General features: G+C 34.0%; 1 protein-coding gene across 4 annotated transcripts in view; it reads left to right on the top strand.

The window, feature by feature from the left end:
- Positions 1-22,876, top strand: part of UBR3 (ubiquitin protein ligase E3 component n-recognin 3) — a 172,091-nt gene that overhangs the window by 125,595 nt on the left and 23,620 nt on the right. For all 4 annotated transcript variants that reach the window (XM_019727399.3, XM_019727402.3, XM_019727403.3 and 1 more), the window contains 2 exons: positions 4,315-4,420; positions 11,126-11,226. In XM_019727399.3, coding sequence (XP_019582958.2) covers positions 4,315-4,420; positions 11,126-11,226 — 207 coding nt within the window. The remainder of the gene's footprint in view (positions 1-4,314; positions 4,421-11,125; positions 11,227-22,876) is intronic.

Raw genomic sequence — 22,876 nt, forward strand, 5'->3', positions numbered from 1 at the left:
AAAGATAGTGATTGTTAAATATTACCTTTTTGTTCCAACTGGAAGTTCTTATAATTAAATCTTAGGTTTTTTTAAGGACAAACCAGTCATTCAGTGGTGCTTTCTGTTTTAGTAATGAGGTGTCTGTGTTGTGCTTACGTATATTATGATCCTTAGATTGGTCACAGTTGTAAAGAATTTGATTAGGTATTTAATAAATAGAATTCTTCATCCCAGGTGAGTGTCACAGCAACCAGCATGGTGAAGAAGACGGTGGGAGCAAGTAGGTCCAGCATTGCTTTAGTAGTTTGAGTTGAGAGGTCAGTCTCTTTAGGGACAGTGAAGTTAGGGCTAATTAATTGGCCTACTTCTTGGTTTGGTTACTGAGTTAGTGTGTTATTATGATAGAAAAGGAAGAGTATAAATTCATCATGAATTTTATGCTTATATTGTATGATTTTTTTTTTACTGGATTGTTGATTTATTCATACAGTATTCAGCATACTGTAAAAAAATCCTGCCATGTGTCAAGCACCATGCTTGGGAGCACAAACAGGAAAAACACAATTGTCTTCTTCAGGGAGATCTCACCATCTAATAGGAGACGAAAACATGTAAAAAATAATTACAGGGCTGTATAAAAAGTGCTAAAAATAGAGTTAACTCAAAGTATAAGAATGTATAAAGCGAGGGGTGATTACATTGTCTCAGGTATGGTATTAGAGAAAACTTGACAGAGGAGCACTTGAGCTGGCTCTTGAAAGATGAATCAAGTTTGCCTTGAAAACAAGAAGGTACTACTATTCTAGGATGAGAGAACAGTTTGCAAAGACAGAGTGAGACAACATGACACACTGGGGCACACTTGGGAAGGGAAAGGGAGGAAAGAAGGTTAGTAAATAAACCTGAAAAAGAAGATAGGGGTTGGCTCATGCAGGGCTTTTTGTGCCTATTCCTTTAGTGGTTCACAACCAATTAATGTGATAATGTGAATGGCTTTATTGTTTACCGGGATTGGAAGGGGGTGAAACAACAGACATAAAGCTGAATGAGCACTCTATCGAGCAATCCAGTTGGGAAAAGATGTATTGGTGGAGTGGAGCAGAAGAGGATGGATGTTAAGAGGCAGAACCAATAGGGTTGGTAATTGGCCTTGAAGGGCAAGGATGTTGGAGATGACTCCCAAGCTTTTCCTTGTATGTTTGCATGGGCGGTTGTGTCATTCACTCAAATAGGAATTATAAGAGGAAATGACTATTGGAGCTGGGCTGGGCTATATAATCAGTTTAATTTTGAATACAAGTTTATTGATTTTTGTAGTGCGTGTTGAACATCTGAAGTGCTAGAGAAATTTGTGAATGGTAAATTTATAGGTAGAGGTGTGAGTTGATCTTAGGTGAAGAAGTGTGTGCAGCACGAGAGGGAAAGAGGACTAATAAGGGATCCCATTTCCTTTCTTATGGAGAATACCACCTGTTAGGGTCCAGTAGAGGAAGAAGAGCATATACAAGTAACTGAGAAGGAACTGGGGGAGAACAAGGGCAGAGTGGTACCGAAAGTTCAGGAGAGGAGAGAGAAGAGACTCAAATCCATGACTTTCTGGCTCTTACTAGACAGTGGTGCCTCCTATACATATGTTGAAATCACAGCACACCTGTAAGTTAATTTAATGATGTTTCTCATTTCCAAACCCTTTGGTAAATGTAGGTCTAACTTTAGAACTTTAAAATGTATCGTTCCAGAAAAGGAGTTATCTATTCTTTTTAATAATATGCTTTCTTGATATAATTATTTTTCAACTTTTAAAATATCATGCACACAGTTGGTGTTTAATAACATTTCCCCATTATTTTTAGTTTTTAACTTTTTGATTATGATTGTAGGTTTTCCTTGTCCTATGTCTATTATTGTCAATATTTGTTTAGTATAAGAGAAATTTTTACTGCAAAATGAACGTTAGAGTTCATTTTTACTGATAGGTCTCAGACTAAATTTGAAAACACACAGTGAATTGTATAAACATAATTCAAAGTATTGATTGTTATATGGCCAATTCTCTGTTTGCTGCTGAAATTATCTGCAATTTCCAGTATTGTTTTTGAAAGGTAGATATACCTCATTAGATAGGTTATTATTATTTACTTCTCGTTAAAGCCAATACCAAAGACTCTTGTTATATATTGAATTAATAGCTTCAGAAGATACCTCAGGGTTGCAATCTCAATTTTTCATAGGAATGAAAAGGGGTGTGTGTGTATTAAAAAAGGAATTTTGTACTTTTTTAAAAATCATAAAAATCCCAAGGAGATGTGGAGTGGTAGAAATAACTAGGAAGTAGCAAATCTTGAATTCTATTAGTAGTTTTTCCAATAAAAGGGTGACCAGAGGAAGGTAATTCCTTCCTCTGGGCCTATTTCCTCATCTGTAGAATGAGGGAATATAAGATGAATAAGTTTCCTTCTAACATTTGTATTTCTTTAATTATCATAGAGGGTAAGAAAATAGGCAGATTGCAACATTATTTCTATGCTAGCCATTGTTTTAATGCAAAACAGTTTAGTAAAACCGAAACTTCATGTTTTTTATTAAATCAGATAAAATTTAAGATAATTGACTTTCATTTGAAAGGATATATTAAAAAGAGCTATTAGATTCAGTGAACACCCATATAAAAAGAATGAATTAAGTTCCTACTTTGCAACTTGAGTTAATCTTAATATTTTTATGCTAGAGGAATTTAGTTTATTAACACTTTTACTTTTAAACTCTTTAAAATTATAAATTATACACTTGGTAAAAACAATCTTATGTATAATTGAAATGAAATGAAAATGACCAATATATCTTTCATCATGTTATTTCTTTGCCAAAAATGTCCCTTATTCTTAGAGTTATCAATGGAACCAGGTTACTGGAAAAACTGGAAATTTGGGAAACTTACATGTCTCAAAATTGGGGATAACAGTATTACCTAACTGGTATAATTTTTGTGAAAATAAATCAAGATAATCTATATGAAGTGATTAAGTAGTGCTTGGCACATAATAAATAATAAATACACACCTAGTGTTAGCCATTAATAGGATGAAGATATTTTAAGAGAGGATTTAGATTATATATTGGCTTATAGACAGGAGGTGAAGGGGAGGGTAAGACATTTAGATTCTTCTGTTTGTTGTAGAGAGATCAGATTGAAATTTAAATGTATGGACAGTGTTAGGTTTTAGCCCTCCCCCCCACCTCCCATTTCCTCTGCCCTGCTCCACAAAGTGGAACATTTATTTTGTTCATCTTATAGCTCTCATATGTCTTACAGTAGTTTCCCAAAGCTGCAGCCACCCCCACCACCACCATCACCACCACCCCTCCTCCTCCTCTTTCTTCTTCTTCTTCTCCTTCTCCTCCTCCACCCCATATAAGAATCATATTGATGGATCTTAAATTTATCTAAAATATGGTTGATTTCTAAGGCAGTTGCTCAGAGAAACAAAATCTTTATTTTTGATTATTTTAATTTAGAGAATAAATGACAACAATATTTGTCATTGGCTAACTTTTTCTTGTTTTAAGAATTAATTTCAATCATATGTCAAGTATTGCCTAGCTTTCTGGAAAATGACTTTTGATTCACAAATATTTTTGAGTATTTGTTGTAGAATGGTTTAATGCTGTCCTTGTTATTAATACCAAAAAAGGACATGTGATACAAAAACAAAATTTAGGATTTTTTTCCTGGATAATTAAAAATTTTTAAATAAATAATTTTTTTATAAATGTCATGAGCAGAAGACTGGTAGATTATTATTACGGTTTAGGTAGAAGAAATGAAAACAGCTGGATTAGTCCTAAATAATATTCTTATTTCAGTTATTTTTTTTCTTCATGTTGAATCAAAAGATTATGAAGGCACAATTCAATCTAAATAGGATTTAAGGGAAAATATTAGGTAAAGAAAGAGCTTTACCTAGCGGTGATTTATATGGATGTTCTTGTCCGTATTACTCAGGGTAGGATATTGAAAATAATAGTAGATTTTGGTTAGGAGGAGACTGCAATTCCTTGGCAAAAGGCCAAGGAAAAGTTGGTCTTTGATGGATGAGGAAAACGAATCATTCCTGTATTAAGATTCAGCATGAGGGACAGTGAACATTCTAGCAGCAATTATTTAAATGTATTTCAGAGTTTACCTTAAAAGAGAGCATGAAGTAGTTGACACTTAAACTTAGTGAATTATAAGGATAGGAAACATTTCCTTATGAAGCTAGAAACTTTGTTGGAATTTTGTTCTGGAAGGATTTTGTAAACTTTCTAATTCCTTTTTCTTCATTTGTTTAGATCAGCTGTTCCTTGTATTAGCCTTGCACATGCGGCTTTACAGCATTGATTCTGAGTATAATCCCTGGAGCAAGCTTACGCAGTTAGTAGAAGAGATGAATTCACAGTAAGTATTAGTGAAAGATTGAAGTCAGTTAAAACTGTTTTTGAGAAATGGTTAAGTGTAAAAATAAGATTGAAATTCTTTATGATTATGTGAATTTTCCTTATGAAATGCAGAAATATATAATAAAAGTGGAAAACAACTTACCATTATACTTTCTGTAAAAATTGCATAAGAATTCCTACCAGGTGAGAAAATATTTTAAAGCATCCCATTGGTTTTTATGCAGATAAAACATTCAAATGGAGGCACATGATGGCTGGTTGTCCCTCCTTTTATGGTAGAATTAATTGATCAGTGGGTTCAGGTAACCTAAGTCTGATCCCTCCTTTGTTAAGTTCCCCACCAGCCTTTCACCTAATGATTTTTGCAGTCCCTGATGATTGATGCCTAAATCCAGTATTTCATTAGGTGCCATAAAATAGTAATTAAAAAAAACCAAACCTTCTGATGGAATAGATACTGGATTTGTAGCGTAGATTGCACTGAGAAGCAGTGGAGGAAGCATAGTCTTTATAGTAAGTGCTGCTGTTAATTGGCTGTTTATACAAGAAACAATTAATATTGACTGCTACCTCATACAGAACCTATTCAGATTTTGCCAGCTATTTCAGTAACATCCTGGGAAATGTAAAGAAAATTCAAGATCATGCTTTTGTTTAGTTATCATGTCTCTTTAATTTTCTTTAATCTGAAGTCATTTCTGATCATTTTTTGTATTTCATGACACTGACTTTTTTTTAAGAACTCAGGCCATTTTTTTTTTGTAGAATTCCCTCAATTTATTTTTGCCTGATACCTCCCTGTGTTTAGATTCAGGTTATAAACTTTTGGCAAAAATACCAGTGTTCTTTTTAGTGCATTATACCAGGAAGCATATGGTATTGATTTGCCTTGTTATTGATAATAACTCACATCATTTGGTTAATGTGGTAGCTGCTAGGTTTTTCTACTGTTTTATCCTTTGTAATGAGTAAATATCTTGTGGGGGGATACTTTGAGGCTATGAATATATTCTGCTACTTCTCAAAAAATTGTTTGTTTATGTGTTCTTTTGTATTTATTACAAAAATGAGCAAGCAATGAGTATTTTGCATGGTATGGCTCAGGAAAATCCCTTTTGTTGATATTAGCTAGTAATTTTTTTTCCTAGCTAGACTTATGTACTGAACGACAAGAATGATATGCAAATAAAGTATTAGAATGCCTAACTCTCTAAGTCTAAAGATGTTCAGCAAACAAAAGGTTTTTTTCTTTTTCAAATTCTTTTTTTTAACTTTTATTTATTTTAAGTGTGTTTTTCCAGGACCCATCAGCTCCAAGTCAAGTAGTTGTTTCAATCTAGTTGTGGAGGGCGCAGCTCACACTGGTCCATGGGGGGATCAAACTGGCAACCTTGTTGTTAAGAGCACTTGGCTCAAACCAACTGAGCTAACAGGCCACCCACCAAAAGGTTTCTTAAGTGTAGTATTGATGAAGTAACACTTTAAAGAGCAGGCGTAGGTACTATGCTTTCCATAATACTGATTGCTGGGTTGTGCTCTTTTCAAGTTCTAAGATTTAATACCCATTAGAATATTAGTAAATGCTGTGAACGTTTATCCAGTGCTTGCTTCATGCTAGGTATTTTTGTGCTTTGAGTATATAATTTCATTTAATCATCACCGTAATTGTATATACTAGGTATCATTTTTATCCCAATTTTTACATATGAGAAACTTGAGGCTTAGAAAAGTTAACATGTTCTATGAGGGCACACTGATGTTAAGGAATAGAACTGTCATTTGAATCCATATCTTTCAGATTTCAGCGCCTAAGTTCTTAACTACTTGTTATCTATGCTTCCTTTCCTAGTACTAAGAGATCTGAGGAATTTCCAGAAAATCTGGTTGATTATTTTCCCCCCCGAATTTACACTCATTTGTATGGCTCATTAGTTCACTAGCTTATAGTACTACAGTTGATTATGATGTTATCTGTGTTTCATATCTGTATAATAGATTTTTAAAAATTGAAGAATCTTTTTTTACTTTCTTTTAATACTTTTCAACATAAAATTCTATATAGAATGATATAGATTTCTCATATATGCTTTTTCCTATAATCCTCATGGAAATTATTTCTTGATTTCCTTTTAATTTCATTGTGTTGATAATTATATGGTTTAGAAATATAATTGGAAAATTAGGCCGATTAACTATAACTCACCCATTTCCTCTTATTATCCATAGAGATAATAGTAATAAACAGTTTTTATAATGTAGATTTTAAAATTATCTAAAAACTTAAGGAGATAGAAACAATTATGTATTTTAAAATAACACAGTTTTTATAATGTAGATTTTAAAATTATCTAAAAACTTAAGGAGATAGAAACAATTATGTATTTTAAAATATTAAGCATTTGAAGGATAGTTATCACAATGATGGTATTAAACACTACTGTCAAAATCTGTGGTTCTCTTTTCTACAGTGGGTGTATCCACTCATTCATTCATTCATTTTAATTATGTGCCTACTATGTGCCAGGAAAGATCTAGTTCTATGTCATCAGAATGATTGTTTTTATCTAAGTAGCCAACAAACTCCAGGTTACTGTTTTTGTAATTTTTTCTGATTATAAAAAGTTATATTTATTGTACAATGTTTAGAACATACAAAAATGTTGAAGAAGAAAATAAAATAATCTGAAATGTAATAATCTATTTGTTATATATAGTTTACTATAATAATGGACTCATGAACCATAAAAATGAGAGCAAATATGAGAGGAAAAATTAATCATATTTTCCAGGAATTCCTGTATTCCTGTTAACATTCTGAGATATATTTTTAAGTCTCTTTTTTTCTTTATATAGATATTGTGAGTTTTTAAATACTGTTTGATTCATACTATGTCAGTTTTAGAATCTGCATTTAAAATGAACACATAACAACGAAATTTCCACATCATTAAAAATTCTTAAATGATGTCCCTAATTTATTCATTTCTGTTATTAATCATTTAAATTTTCTCCTTTTCTACCAAAATATCAGATGATGTGTTAAGCAGTTCTTGACGTGTGAGATATAATCCTAGAACTATGAATACCATGAAACATATAAATATTTTAGATTTTCAGTTATTTATTTGATAAATATTCCCTGAGTGTCAGGCACTGTGTTACACAGTGTGACACTAGTTTTCGGAAAGATTGTACCTATATAAACTTTCACTGGCAATGTGAGAATGTCCTCATTTCTGTCAGTCTTGAGTATTATCACTCAAAAAACATTTTTGAGGACTAATTTAATAGATATTAGTTGGGATTCCAAAATAACAAATTAATTTCTGGTGAAAACTTCATATAAATATTTCATATTTATTAGCTATTTGTGTACACTTTTTGCAAATTATATATTTAGGATATCTTGTCTATTTTTCTGTTGGCATTTGTTTTTAAAAAATTTTCTGAATGATTCTTTATGGCTTAAAATATTAAACCTTATTTCGTTGAAACTTATTCCAAAATATGTTTGCCTTTTAATTTTATAATTACTTTTCTTGACATATTAAAGTTTTAAATTTTCAAGTAGCCAAATGCATGAGACCATATATTTCTTATTTTTTCCATTGACTTTCAAACTTAGAGTGCTTATCCCACTAGATATAATGTTTACCTTATAATCATTATTACATGTGTTTCCTGTCTTAGATTTGTAATATCTACCTATAATCTTTGTAGAGTTTTCTTTTAGGTATCTAGATTTTAAAATATATATGTAATCTACTTGGAATTTATTTTCATTAGTAGTATTGGGTGAAGATTTAAAATTTATTTTCAAGTAAACTATATTTTTTCACCAATCTTATATCCCATTTATATATATATATATATATATATATATATATATAAAATATATATTATATATAAGTGTTTGTATATTATGGTCCTGGTTAGGGATTTTCCCCTTTGTTCTATTGACTACAAGCCTCTTTCTGTGACAGTACCATGCTGCTTTACTTATTGAGGATATATATATATATATATATATATATATATATATATCTGGTTGAATTAGGTTCCACTCATTTCTCCCCTCCACCTCACAATTTTTCTTTACTGTTCTCATCTGTTTATACTTCCAGATGATCTTTAGAATCATTTCTAAACCTTTCCCTTATTATTTCATTGGAGTTATTTTAAACTCATAAATTAATCTGGGAAAAAGAGTTATCTTTATAATACACAATTTCCTCAACTAGCAAAATTTCTCATTCTTTTAATTCATTTCTTTGTATCATTCTAGTTTTGAAACATTTTGTTAATTATACATTCTTAGTTGTATTTAATATAATGGTTGCTAATTTTTTTTTTTTTAAAGATTTTTTTATTGGGGAAGGGTTACAGGACTTTATTGGGGAACAGTGTGTACTTCCAGGACTATTTTCCAAGTCAAGTTGTTGTCCTTTCAGTCTTAGTTGTGGAGGGTGCAGCTCAGCTCCAGGTCCAGTTGCCGTTGCTAGTTGCAGGGTCGCAGCCCACCATCCCTTGTGGAAGTCGAACCGGCAACCTTGTGGTTGAGAGGATGCGCTCCAACCAACTGAGCCATCCGGGAGCTCAGCGGCAGCTCAGCTCAAGGTGCCGTGTTCAATCTTAGTTGCAGGGCGCACTGCCCACCATCCCTTGGAGGGACTTGAGGAATCAAACTGGCAACCTTGTGGTTGAGAGCCCGTACTCCAACCAACTGAGCCATCCGGGAGGCAGCTCAGCTCAAGGTGCCGTGTTCAATCTTAGTTGCAGGGAGTGGAGCCCACCATTCCTTGCCGGACTTGAGGAATTAAACTGGCAACCTTGTGGTTGATAGCCCACTGGCCCATGTGGGAATCGAACCGGCAGCCTTCGGAGTCAGGAGCATGGAGCTCTAACCGCTTGAGCCACTGGGCCGACTCTGGTTGCTAAATTTTTAACGATATATGTATGAATAATCATAATAGAGACTATAATTTTAAGTATAGAGCTTTTCATGCATGTTGAGATTTAGACTGATATTAAATAATATTTGAAGGTCAGGTCACTACAGTAATAATAATAAGCAACCAAGTAATAGTAGCAAAAAGTAATCCACTTCTAATTTTGAAAAAGATTACTTCTATTACAAAAATATATGTTGACATATAATGTAATAAAGTAAATGAGAATCTAAAATTCTGTTAGCTGTTTAAGCTTTGCAGTTGTTTATAATATCCCTATTTAACAAACTGTATTTAATTTATACATTTGGGAATGCTTTTCCATACCTAAAAGCTCTATATTTTTTGGTCTTTAGGTTATGATGCAAGAAGTTCTTAAGCCTTTTCAATTTTTGTGCAGTAAAGTGGATCGTTGCTTAGGGGTGAGATTGGGCTAGTTTAAATGGATCCATAAAGTTCCTTTTAATTAAGTATGAGTCTTTTTTTTTTTTTTTTTTTTTTAAAGATTTTATTGGGGAAGGGGAACAGGACTTTATTGGGGAACAGTGTGTACTTCCAGGACTTTTTCTTTTTTCCCCAAGTCAAGTTGTTGTCCTTTCAATCTTAGTTGTGGAGGGTGCTGTTCAGCTTCAAGTTGTCCTTTGAGTCTTAGTTGTGGAGGCCGCAGCTCAGCTCCTGGTCTAGTTGCCATTGCTAGTTGCAGGGGGTGCAGCCTACCATCCCTTGCGGGATTCGAGGAATTGAACTGGCAACCTTGTGGTTGAGAACCCACTGACCCATGTGGGAATCAAACTCGCAGCCTTCGGAGTTAGGAGTATGGAGCTCCAACTGCCTGAGCCACCGGGCCGGCCCCAAGTATGAGTCTTTTAATCAGCTGTTAGATTTAATACAGCAGTTTGATAATTAAAAATCATCTTTTTTTCTAAGGAGTTATTTATTTATTTATTTATTTATTTATTTATTTATTTATTTATTTATTTTTATTGGGGAACAGTGTGTTTCCAGAACCCATTAGCTCCAAGTCGCTGTCCTTCAATCTAGCTGTGGAGGGTGCAGCTCAGCTTCAAGTCCAGTCACCGTATTCAGTCTTTAGTTGCAGGGGGTGCAGCCCACCATCCCATGTGGGAATTGAAGCGGCAACCTTGTTGTTGAGAGTTTGTGTGCTCTAACCAACTGAGCCATCCAGCAGCCCCTCCAGAAACCCAGCGGCAGCTTGTTGTCTTCAATTTAGTTGTGGAGGGCGCAGCTCCCTGGCCCATGTGGGAATCGAACCAGCAACCCTGTTGTTCAGAGCTCGCGCTCTAACCAACTGAGCCATCCAGCTGCCCCATATCTGTTCTTTTTTATAATGTGAACATTTACTCTTGAGTCCTAAGTTTGTGAATGCAAGTGTCACCCCATTTGTAGTAAAATTAATTCCCTTAAATTCCATTTAATGCTTCATTTGATTTCTGTTATGTAAGAAATCAGAAAGAGTCATAATCAAGTTAATGTATGCCAGTTGTTCACTTTAGTAAGACTTAACGCAATTTCTATGTAATTTTTTCATGTAAGGAAAAGTCAAAGAAATATATGAGTCTAAAAGATTATATGTTTAGGTTAAAAATATGGCCCCTGGCTTTTTCTTTTGAGATTTCTCAGTTGCTTATGAAAGTTTGATTTCTGTTCCATAGACATATATGTGAAATATAAAATAAATTAGAAAGAAAGGATGTATAATACCTGTTTAAAGTGATTATGCATTTTTCTTTCAGGCTGGGAAATGAAGAACAGCCTGAGGTTCCAATTCTTTATCATGATGTCACATCCCTTCTGCTCATCCAGATCTTAATGATGCCACAACCCCTACGCAAAGGTAGGGCACATCTTAGATTATGTAGCATAGATAATGAATTTTCTAAAATCCATTGGGACAAATACAGTATTCAGTCTGATGGAATTATTTAGAAGTAAATAACATTTTTTTTCTACTATTAGTATATAGCAATCATATCTATATCTATATATCTATACATATATCTACATCTACATTTAGGTGTGCGTGTGTGTGTGTGTGTGTGTATGTGTGAGTGTGTGTGTGTGACAGTGAAATAATTTCTTTTACCTTATGGGTCTATTCTTTTTAGCTTTTTAGTCCATAATGAGATGAAGACATGGGAAAATCACTCTGAAAACCTTTGTTTTACAAAAATTAAAGTGAAAATACAAAAATGTGAAAAATAGAGCAAACTGTCAGCCTTAATGCCTCCACAATATCTACATTCATACATATTTTGATCATAGAGTTATTCAAATATGATGTCCCATCATGTTAAATTAGTGTTAATGTCATGGTACTCTGATATTAACAGCATTAATACTATATTAGCCGCATTTTAATTATTGCTCCATAGTCTATAGTTTTCATTTGAAAACATTTAAAATATTTTTTCAAATAATTAACTCTTCTCCTTTGGTGGAAAACAATATTTCTACTTTGTTTTGTTTTTGTGTGCTATTGTAAGTTACACTAGAAAGAACATCTGTGGTTGTGTAAAGGCCTTGTTACTGGGGAAGATGTTCTTTGTGTGTACTTCAACTTGATCTTTTGATAAAACTTTTTACCTAAGGATATGAAATGATTATTTCAAATATAGGTAAATTCATATTTCATTCAAATTATGATACTCTGTAAAGAATTAAGTAATGTCCTTAATAAATAGGCATAATATTTTATTTATACTAGCACTGCAAATTTTGGATTAATGTTTTTAATTATAAAATTTACATAACATAAAATTCACTATTTTAACAATTTGAAAATGTGCAGTATATTTACCATGTTGTACAACCATCACCATTATCTAGATCCAGACGTTTTCATCAGCCCAAAAGAAGCATTGTACCCATTAAACAGTCACTGCCCATTTCCTTCTTCCCCTAACCCTTGGCTCGTCTACTTTCTGTCTCTATGGATTTGCCTATACTGAATAATTCGTATTAATAAAATTATACAACATGTGGCCTTTCGTATCTGGCTCCTTTTGTTTAGCATAACATTTTCAAGGTTCATCCCTATTATAGTATATGTCATAATTCATTCCTCTTTATGGTTGAGTAATATCCATTATATGAGTATACCACATTTTGTTTATCTGTTCTGCAGTTGATGGACATTTGGATTGTTTCCACCTTTTGGCTACTGGGAGTAGTGCTGCTGTGAACATTTCATGTATAGGTTCTTGTGTGAACACCTGTTTTCAATTCTTTTGGGTACACATCTAAAAGTGGAATTGCGGGGTCATGGTAATTCAGTGTTTAACTTCTTGAGGCACTGCCAAACTTCAGATGTTGTTGAATGTACTGGCTATGTGTATGAATTTCATCACTTATTTTGAAGACTTTAAAATATGAACTGTCAAATGGCCTATTGAAGTTCATCTCTTTGCAAAATTAGTTATAAATTCTTCAGTTTTTTTTTGTGTTAGTTTGGTTAGTTTTCCTTAGTTTAGGAAAATGGTTGCTTTGGAGTTATGCTGGTTTACCCTGACTGTGCTTTTCTAATTATATTAGTAGTATTACATTTTGAAATATAAAAAAATTACTTTGTTTTATAATGTCTTAAAAATAGTTAAGTATTTTATTAAACTATACATTTTACTTATAAGCATAATTATTACATAAACCTGAAAAGCTAAAATTAAAGGAAGCTTGATATATACAAGTAGTTTTATTTCTATAATCAATATTTATCTTAAAAGAAAAATATTCCAGTTAATATTAAAGGACCTATCGTTTATGTGTCTGAGAGCTGTAGCTGGTACATCTTCCTCCTCATCAGATAACTGTTGGCACTAGGTTTCAACAGAGGGTGAAGCTAATGATGAAAGGGCATGTAATACATTGAATTAACTGAACCGAGTAAATTTAATTCAGTAGAAACATACCATAAAATTGTTTACTAAAATATGAGTCAAGAAAATTGATCTACTTAATTTAATAATGATTAAATGAATAGAATTGATTCAAGAAAATATCTTATGTAAAAATTTATAATACTGTTAGTAACTACACCTTAAAATAATATTTAAAAAGTATTTGGTGGACAGGTTTAATCAGCAAATGTTTATTTGGTACTTAGTTGTAAAAGTCATTAAAGATGAATAAAACATGAAGTTTGCCCTTGGGGAACCAGAGGCCTAAGTATTTAGCAGTGATTAACTTTAGTTAGTATTACTTTAAAAAATCTGTGACTTATGTTATTTCTTAAAACTTCATGATCATTCAAGATTGGGTTATCTGTATTGTTTTTATAAAACAACTTCAAGCACATTGTATAATATGTTGCTCACTGTCATTATATTAATGAATTCCTCTTGCAATTTAGGGCCAGAAAAAATATTGCCACTTATTAAAATTTTTTAGTCTGTTACACATTGAGAACTGGGTAGAGAACTTGGAGCTTTGTGTTTAACTAGATGGAGAGCTTTATTTAATTGCTAGGAAGTTCAAAACTCAATTATATTAATTTAATTTCCCGCAGACAGCTTTCTTTGGAAGGTTGGGAAGTTACAGATAGGGAGGTAGAGTTGTTAATAAAAATTTCCTTTTCTAACCCCCTATTAATGTAAGGGTTAACAATTGGTGATCTTTATTGTATCTGTGTTTTTATTGTAAGCTGTTTTTAGTGTAAGACTATGTATTTATGTACCTACTAGTTATTGCTTGTTATTAGAAGAGGAAAGCAAAGTGAAAGAAATATTGGGGGTGCCAAAAAACGTGTACACATTTTAAGAGATGTTATCTATGCTTAAGCAGTAGTTCAGCATAATTGGAAGTGTCTGGACACTTTGAGTACCCCTAGTAATTGCAGAAGTCAAACGTGACTTGTATTCATCTTTTGGTATTGATATATATTGAGTATTACAGTTTAATACAGTTTTTCCTGTCTTAAAATGTGTATGCTTTCTTTTGGCACCCTCTGTATTACCATTTGTATGTGCTAGAATGTTAAATGCTTCCTATGATTTTATCCGAAGGTGATGCAGAAACCTACCGTGTTTCCCTGAAAATAAGATCCGATCTTATATAAGACCCGGTATTATATTATGCTATGTTATATGTCATGTCATGTCATGTCATGTCATGTAATATATCATATATGACCGGGTCTTATATTAATTTTTGCTCCAAAAGACGCATTAGAGCTGATGGTCCGGCTAGGTTTTATTTTCAGGGAAACACAGTACCTTAAGCTTTTTAACGTTTAGCACTTTTTTACACCAATTTTCTCATCAGAAGATTGAGTTAATATATTAAAGACGAGTGTTTATTTTCTTTGATCTCTTTTCAGGTCCTGTGTCTTATGTATCATAATATCTATCACATCACTGCCTCCAACAATAAGCTTGAAAGTAACTTCTGATACATCACTATTTTCAGGTGTTCATGTTTAGTTCTTTTGTAACTTAGGATCAGGTTTGGCTGTATATGACAGAGAAGAAACCCCAAATAAAACAGTAACTTAAGTAAGACGGAAGTTTATTTTTCTTTTGTGTAGAATGAAGTCTGAAGGTAGGAGGTAGGTTGGTTAGTTCCTACTTTACAGCATCACATTCCTTATCGTGTTCCAAGCCAGTTGCTAGAGTTCAGTCATCACAGTCTTGTTTAAGGCAACAGGTTCTTGAGTTGAGGAAGAAACTTCACCCTCTCTTTTAAGAAGCCCTCTTGGAAGTTGCACACAAAACATTTCCTTGGCTAAAATTCTTCTTTTTTTTGAAATTCCAGGATTTAAAACATAAAATCATCATAATTTTTAGGAATTACTCAGGTTTGGATCATGCTGATGTTTAATTACTCAGGTTTGGATCATGCTGTTTTTTCCCACCTCTCTGTCGTTGAGGAGCTTCTTGATTCTGTTGAATCATGCTTTACAGGATAGAGATTCCAGGGTTCTCTGGAACATCTGGTACTGGTGATTATAGACTATCTTATGTTTCCAGGATCCCATAAACAGTGCCTATCTATGAAAGAGAGACAGAAGGGTGCTTATTATTTCCCATTCTATGTATGTATGTATGTATTCATGTATTCATGTATTTATTTAATTTATTGAGTAGTTGTTAGTAAGTAAAATTATATAGGTTTCAAGTGTACAATTCTATAATACATCATCTATATATTGCATTGTGTATTCACCACCCAGAGTCAGTTCTCCTTCCATCACCATATATTTGATCGCCTTTACCCTCTTCCACCACCGCCACCTCTTTCCTTACACTGTGGTAGCCATTAAACTGTTGTCTGTGTCTATGAGTTTTTGTTTCTTTGTTGCTTTCAGTTTTATAGCCCACATATGTGTGAAATCATGGTTTTCAACTTTTTCTGCCTGACTTATTTCGCTTAGCATGATAATCTCAGGATCCATCCATGTTGTCGCAAATAGCAGTATTGCATGTTTTCTTACGGCCGAGTAATATTCCATTGTGTATATATACCGAATCTTATTTATCCAGTTATCTATCGAAGGATACTGGTTGTTTCCATGTCTTGGCCACCGAGAGTAATGTTGCAATGAAAATAGGGGTACGTATAACTTTATGGATAAATGTTTTTAGATTTTTTTGGGTAGATACCTAGAAGAGGGATTGCTGAGTCATATGGTAATTCTATTCTTAATTTTTTGAGGAACCTCCACACTGCCTTCCATAGCAGCTGCATCAATCTGTGTTCCCACCAACAGTATATGAAGGTTTCTCTTTCTCCACATCCTCTCCAAAACTTGTTATTATTTATCTTGTTGATGATAGCCATTCTAACAGTTGTGAGGTAGTATCTCTTTGTGGTTTTGATTTGCATTTCCCTAATAGCTAGTGAAGTTGAGCATTTTTTCATGTATCTGTTGTCCATTTGTATGTCATCTTGGGAAAAGTGTCTGTTTAGGTCCTCTGCCCATTTTTAATTGAGTTATTTGTTTTTTGTTTTTTTCACTTTGAGAAAGGAAGCATCTCAGTTTTGCTTTCTTACAAGCCAAGGCTTTAAAAATAAGCTGTTTATTTTAGAGTATCTCAAGCATTTATAATAGTAAAGAGCAGAGTTTAATGAACCTCATGTACCCACCAATTATCAACTCATGGCCAATCTTTTTTTATTTATACCCTCATCTTTTTCATCTCCCCCCCCCCCTCCCCCGGTTTTATTTTGAAGCAAATCCCAGACATCGTATCATTTTGTCCATGTAGTCGTTAGGATGTAGCTCTAAAAAATAAAGATTCTTTCGATAACCATAGCCATACTATTATTAACCCATGTAAAAATGGACTATTTTGCCTTAATATTATTAAATATCCAGTCAATTTTCAGTTTATGTAGTTGCTTCTTGCACATGATTTGTTACAGTTGGTTTGTTTGATTTAGGATCCAAAAAAGGTGCACACATTGGATTTTGTTCTTATTTTTCTTTTAAATCTATGGGTTTCCTTCCTCCACTCTCCCCATTTACATTTTATTTGTTGAAGAATCTGGGCCTTTTGTCTGTTTTTTACTGATTGTATCCCCACTGTGTCATTTAATAACATGTTCTTATGTTCCTGTGTGTTTCCTACAAATAGGTCTAGACAACTGAATTCAGTTTCTTAATTTTTTTTCCTTTTTGAAAAAATACTTTCTGGACAGTGTTACATACTTTCATCAGGTAATTGTCTCTCTTTTTGTGACTATAGAGGCTATTGATGATTGCCTAGACTTATTCTTTAATTATTTCACTTGTTAGGCGGAATTCTTATAAAGCAATTTTTTCTCAGTAACTGTTTACCCAATGGCAGAGTTGCTATAGGAAAGGCAATATAAATGCTTGATATTTTTATTAACCAGTTTTCAGAAGAGTGAGTGTTTTATAAGCATCCTCCAAAGATACTTATTTTCGTATTATGAATTCATGGATTTTTAACAAATTTGATGTCTTTTAGTTGCAGTGTAGAATACCTCTTTAAACACTTGTGATTGGTTCTTGTTGTCTTGTGTGTGTCCTGTTGATAAGACCCCAGTCTTTTGATAGCTTTTTCAGACCAAGGCTTTTTAATTTGTTGTTTAAGAGTTCATTAGTTGCCTTCAAGGAATCCATGAATCTCTTAAAATGATATTTTATATTTATGTATACTTTTTTTTTTCTGGAAATTCTATATCTCTTACTAGATTTTGTAAAGAATCTTGGCCCCTAACAGTGAGTTATTTATAAATTCTCCTGAGGACTCCTGGCCACAGACAAATAAATAGTTCTATAATAAGGAATATCGGTAAGGAAATGCTTTTGAGTAGTTATAGTCAGAAGCAGATTATAGTGGGATACGAAAGAGAGGGAGATGAGAGAACAGAGATAATGAGCAGAGAGAATTATCAAGAATTAACGTGGGGAGAGAGCAGCAGCTACATATGGATATATATCTAGGGGTTATTTTTTTGTTTTCTTTTTAAGATAGAGTTTTGAACATATTTAAATATTTACCATTTCTCCATTATTCACTTAATAACTCCTGGTGGTCCTTTACTTTGAATGTTACTCATTCCTGGAAGCCTTTCTCTTGGATGTCCTTTTTCTCTTTCCCATAATTACTTGTCTATAGTTCTATTTTGACACTTGTCTCATTGTCATAATAGTAGATTTTCTATAATATCTCCCTCTTTAGATTATCAGTTCCTCCAGGACTATCAGTATCTCATGTGTTTCTTCAGTGCCTACTGGTACATAATATGGTCAGTAAATGTTTGTGGAATGGATGTGTCAAATGTCCAATTTGCTGGTAAATTGCTTTCTATTTTGACATTCAGGAAAACTATTGTTTTGGTTTGAACCTTTATATCTTATATTATCACTTCTATATAATGTTCGTTGAAAATGTTTGCAGTTTATTAGACCCAAACCTCAATTGTTCTGAAGTGTACCCAAGGGAACAGCCTTAACTATCTTATTAGTTGTTAGATGGACTTGGGATCTTTTCTCAGTTCTGTGTTGATTAAGTCCAAGGAAGTGTTACTAAACTGGGTTCTTCACTCATCAAAGAGGAAGTAGACTTGAGCTTATCACACGAAAAAGGACATCACAAATTGGATGTGATGTGGATATGTACAAAGTGCTTTATGGAAGCATTAGAATAGTTTATTTTTTTTTTACAAAAATTTTTCTTGGTAATTTTAGAAAAAGAATAAAGTACCTGATACTGTCTTCAGAATATGTCTTGTTTGCTTGCATGATTTTCCTCTGTAGAGTTTTGTTATTTTACATATGCTCTATCATGTCCTAAAAGAAATTTGAAGCATTCTAAAACAGTTTATGGGAAAGGAACTCATGTAAGCATCTGAATCTTGGATTACTCTTGTGAAACCTGGCACACATGCCATTACATAGAGTGGTTACTCATTAAATATTTAATTGTCTGATTTTTGAAAATTTCCCATTGTGTTTTCATGCTTTACCAACTGAAGAAAATATGGTTTACTCGGATTTTGTTGATATCATTCCAGAATCAAGCTGTTGTTTCAGTTAATGTCAATATCTTTGAACTATTCCTGTTTTAGGATTTTATCTTGTGAAGAAAAATCATAAATATAGACAAAGATTTGCATATGGTATCTATTTAAAAAGTTAATTTCATGAGCTATGTTTCAAATTCTTAAAAATGATGAATTACTATAAAAATCATGACTTCATCTTCTGAAATAGTGTAATGGAGATGTGGCATTTATTTAGTAGTTTAATCTCATAGCAATTTAGAATAGGAATTAAAGAATATAGTTTTCATTTGTGATTCTAAGGAAAAATTCACTTTTTAAAGAGCTCAGGCTAATATTTCTACCTCACCAAACACTTGTATCTTATTAGATCAATAGGAGCAAGCTTTTACTTTGAGCAGAATTGAAAGTACCATGTCTCCCTGCCCCCTTTCTCCTATCATGCTATATAGCACTATAAAACTTAGAATCTGTGTTGTTCAAAGTCTCTTTGCTTCTAAGACATTTCAAATAAGTATTGATATCTTTGTTCATCCTCAGGTGTTTTGATAGTGGATTTTTTTTTTAAAGCACATTGAGAGTAGATGTTCAATCCTTTTTCTCCTTTTTAAATTTTGATAATTGTGTTTGAAGGGCTTTGTTCTCTATTGCAACCTTGGACGATAACAGCCTGTTGACCTAATATACCCTTCATCTGAGTGCTTTCTTGTTGTTTTTTTCTGAGTCCCTAAAAGGCATCGATTTTACACATGGTAAGCATTCAATAAATTAATATTTGTTAAATGAATGAGAGAAAGCGAGAACTTAAGCTTAAGCTGTGATTTAAACTACCAGTTTTAAAAATGGTGATAAGGCAAATTGACTGAAAATAGAAATTAGTTTGTACTTTGCTACAAAAAGCTAAAATTGTTTACAGTAGCTGTCATTCTTCAAATGCATTATTTCTTTTTAACTAAAAATAATTTATGTAGTTTACAAGAAGAAGCTATATGTGAGTGATGTTTCTAGGCCGCATAAATGACTTCCTGGTTAAGATCATTTTGTTTGTGCTTAGTAGACAAATTGTATAATTTTCATCATTGATTTAAAACATTTTATTAAGTCATGAAGTACTTTTCTTGACTTTGGTGATACTGTTCTTTCCTGATTTTCCTTGTCTATTTTTCTACTAATTTTCAAGGCTCTTTCTCATTCACCTTCGCCTGTCACCACTCTTTGGGCTGTTCCTTAGTTCCTGTCCCCTTCTCAATTTTATCTTCTTCTCCATAGCTTCATCTGTACCTATTCTTAATGAGTCTCAAATCTCTAGCTCCACTCCTTCATGAGTTCCGGGCCCAAATTCCTGCACATGCTTCAGACTCAACGTATATAATATTCTTTTTTTTTTTCCATCCAAACTTGCTCTCTTCCTGTTTTCTATCTTAATGTTTTCCATTTTAGTCAGTGTTACTACTATATACAGTGAGAGACTACCATCATCATCTACCTCCCAAGCTCCACCGAATCTTACAATTTCTGTCATCTAAATATTTCTCTGATTTGACCCGTTCTCTCCTTCATCATTACTTTTCCTTAGTTCAGGCCATCTAATTTCTCAGTATAGTACTTCTGCTATCTGCTGATCGGTGTTCTTGCCTCTAGTCTTGTCTTGTTTCACTCCCTTCCTCCTAATAAGCATCAGTGAATATTTTAGAATGCAAATCTAATATCACTGTCCTGCTTAAAATGCTTTGGTGGCTTTTCGTTGCCTGGTCTAGGTGCTATAAATCAAATGTCTATAGATATCAAACAGGTAATATAAATAGTAATATTAATAACAACAGATATTTACTAATTGTTGTTGCCAATCATATTTTAAGCATTTAAGTGTTTAAACCTTATTTCACTTAATCCCTTTAAGGTTGGCGATATCCCCATTTAACAGATAAAGAATGTGAAAAGCACAGAGTGTTTAACTAACTTGCCTAAGATCAGAAGGATCAGAATTCAAATCTAGACAATTTGGCTTCATAGTCTAAATTCATAACAATAATATTATATACTGACTCCTTGTGAAATAGTCTTTGGTTCGATATAATTGGGAGTGGGAGACTGTGACAAACTAGAGAATGTATACTTCGCCAAAAGTCCAGTTACTACTCAGCTCCAAGTAATTCTTGGCATGTAAAAATGTGGACCCAGTATTGCCATATCTTCCTGTTTTCCAAAAGTAAGTGGGATTCTGGACTTTTACAAGAAATACCCTGTTTTAAAATGTCAGTAACAAAAAGTAAAACAGGGTAAAGGCAAATCAAACATCTCTGCAGGCTGCATTCAGACAGGTAGACGACAGTTTGCAACAGCTGGTCTTCACATAAAGAGTACTTTTCTATTTATGCTCTTTGTTTTCTTTTTAAAGATTTTATTGGGGAAGGGGAACAGGATTTTATTGGGGAACAGTGTGTACTTCCAGGACGTTTTTCCAAGTCAAGTTGTTGTTCTTCAATCTTAGTTGTGGAGGGTGCCATTCAGCTTCAAGTTTTTTTGTCCTTTCAGTCTTAGTTGTGGAGAGCGCAGCTCAGCTCCAGGTCCAGTTGCCGTTGTTAGTTGCAGGGGGCACAGCCCACCATCCCTTGCGGGAGTCGAACCGGCAACCTTGTGGTTGAGAGGATGCTCTCCAACCAACTGAGCCATCCGGGAGCTCAGCGGCAGCTCAGCTCAAGGTGCTGTGTCTAATCTTAGTTGCAGGGGGCAGAGCCCACCATCCCTTGTGGTTGAGAGCCCAGTGGCCCATGTGGGAATTGAACCAGCAGCCTCTGGGGTTAGGAGCACAGAGCTCCAACCGCCTGAGCCACTGGGCTGGCCCAAGAGTACTTTTCTAGCTTCATCTCTCAAAAATCACTATTTGTAGTCTACTTAAACACTGGACAATTTGCAGTTCTTGTGAGTTTTAGGCTCTTTTTGTGATCCTTGTACAAATGGCTTCGCTTCCTCTGTCTGGAATCCCCCTTCCCTTACCTCATCTTATCCCCACCTTCCTTACTAGGCTTATTTCTCCTCATCATTCAAGACCGACTCCCCTGGTGGAGGTGGTAGCTTTTACCCCCTATGCCCTGCCCTTCGTCTATATTAGTTCCTCCTCATGTTTGTTCCCATTACACCCTGTACATGCTTGTAGACATTTCCCGCCCTCCCTCCCCCACTCCTTATTGTGTGTTTTCTAGCATGTGTTAAGTACTAAGGTGTTAGGCTGTTTAGAAATCCATTTATAAGCACTGATGGACTCATATAACCAAACTGTGAAAGTCATAGGCATGACCAGAAGCAGGACTTCAGATGCTGGCAGGTTTCTTGCCATCTTGGGTCTTTCCTTCTCTCTGTGGATCTGCTTCATTCACTCTTGCTGTGGCCAGTCTCTGCCATAGACCAGGAGCATGACCTCTGGTACTTCCAGACTCATCTTTTTACTTTTCCTTTGCCTCCAGTTAGACGAATCCCGGGTAGGTACTCTGATTGGCTCAGCTTAGGTTCCCACCCCAACCCATCAACATGGGTAAGAGACAGGGTACACACACACACACACACACACACTAAAAGCAGAGAAGACAATCCTTAGGAAATGACTTTAAGATGTCATCTGATTCATTTAAGAGTTAGCCAGGCTATAAGGAAGGAAAGAGTGTTTCAGCTTATAGTGAGACTTAGTGAAAGGATGCCAAATACTTCTTTTAAAAAAATCGGTCTGTCTGTGTATATGTATATGTATGTATATATGTATTTTGCAGGGGTCTAAGAGGTGATGTGGATAAACCACTGCAAGGAAAAGAGGGACTTTAGAAGGCCTGACTGCTATCCTTTGAAAGGCCTGCTGATAAGGTTGAACCTTGATTGGCATCTGGAAACTTTGATTTGGGGAGGAGTTCCATCATCCGCAGAACTGTTAAGAGTGGCTCACTATGTCTGTACAAACATTGTGGTTTATACTGAACACACCTGTTTTCCTCCTGGGAGTCTAGAACATTAGTATGTAACAGCAGAGG

The sequence above is a fragment of the Rhinolophus sinicus genome, chromosome 17, assembly GCF_057876585.1.
Source record: "Rhinolophus sinicus isolate RSI-liver-muscle chromosome 17, RSI-T2T, whole genome shotgun sequence".
Classification (NCBI taxonomy): Eukaryota; Metazoa; Chordata; class Mammalia; order Chiroptera; family Rhinolophidae; genus Rhinolophus; species Rhinolophus sinicus.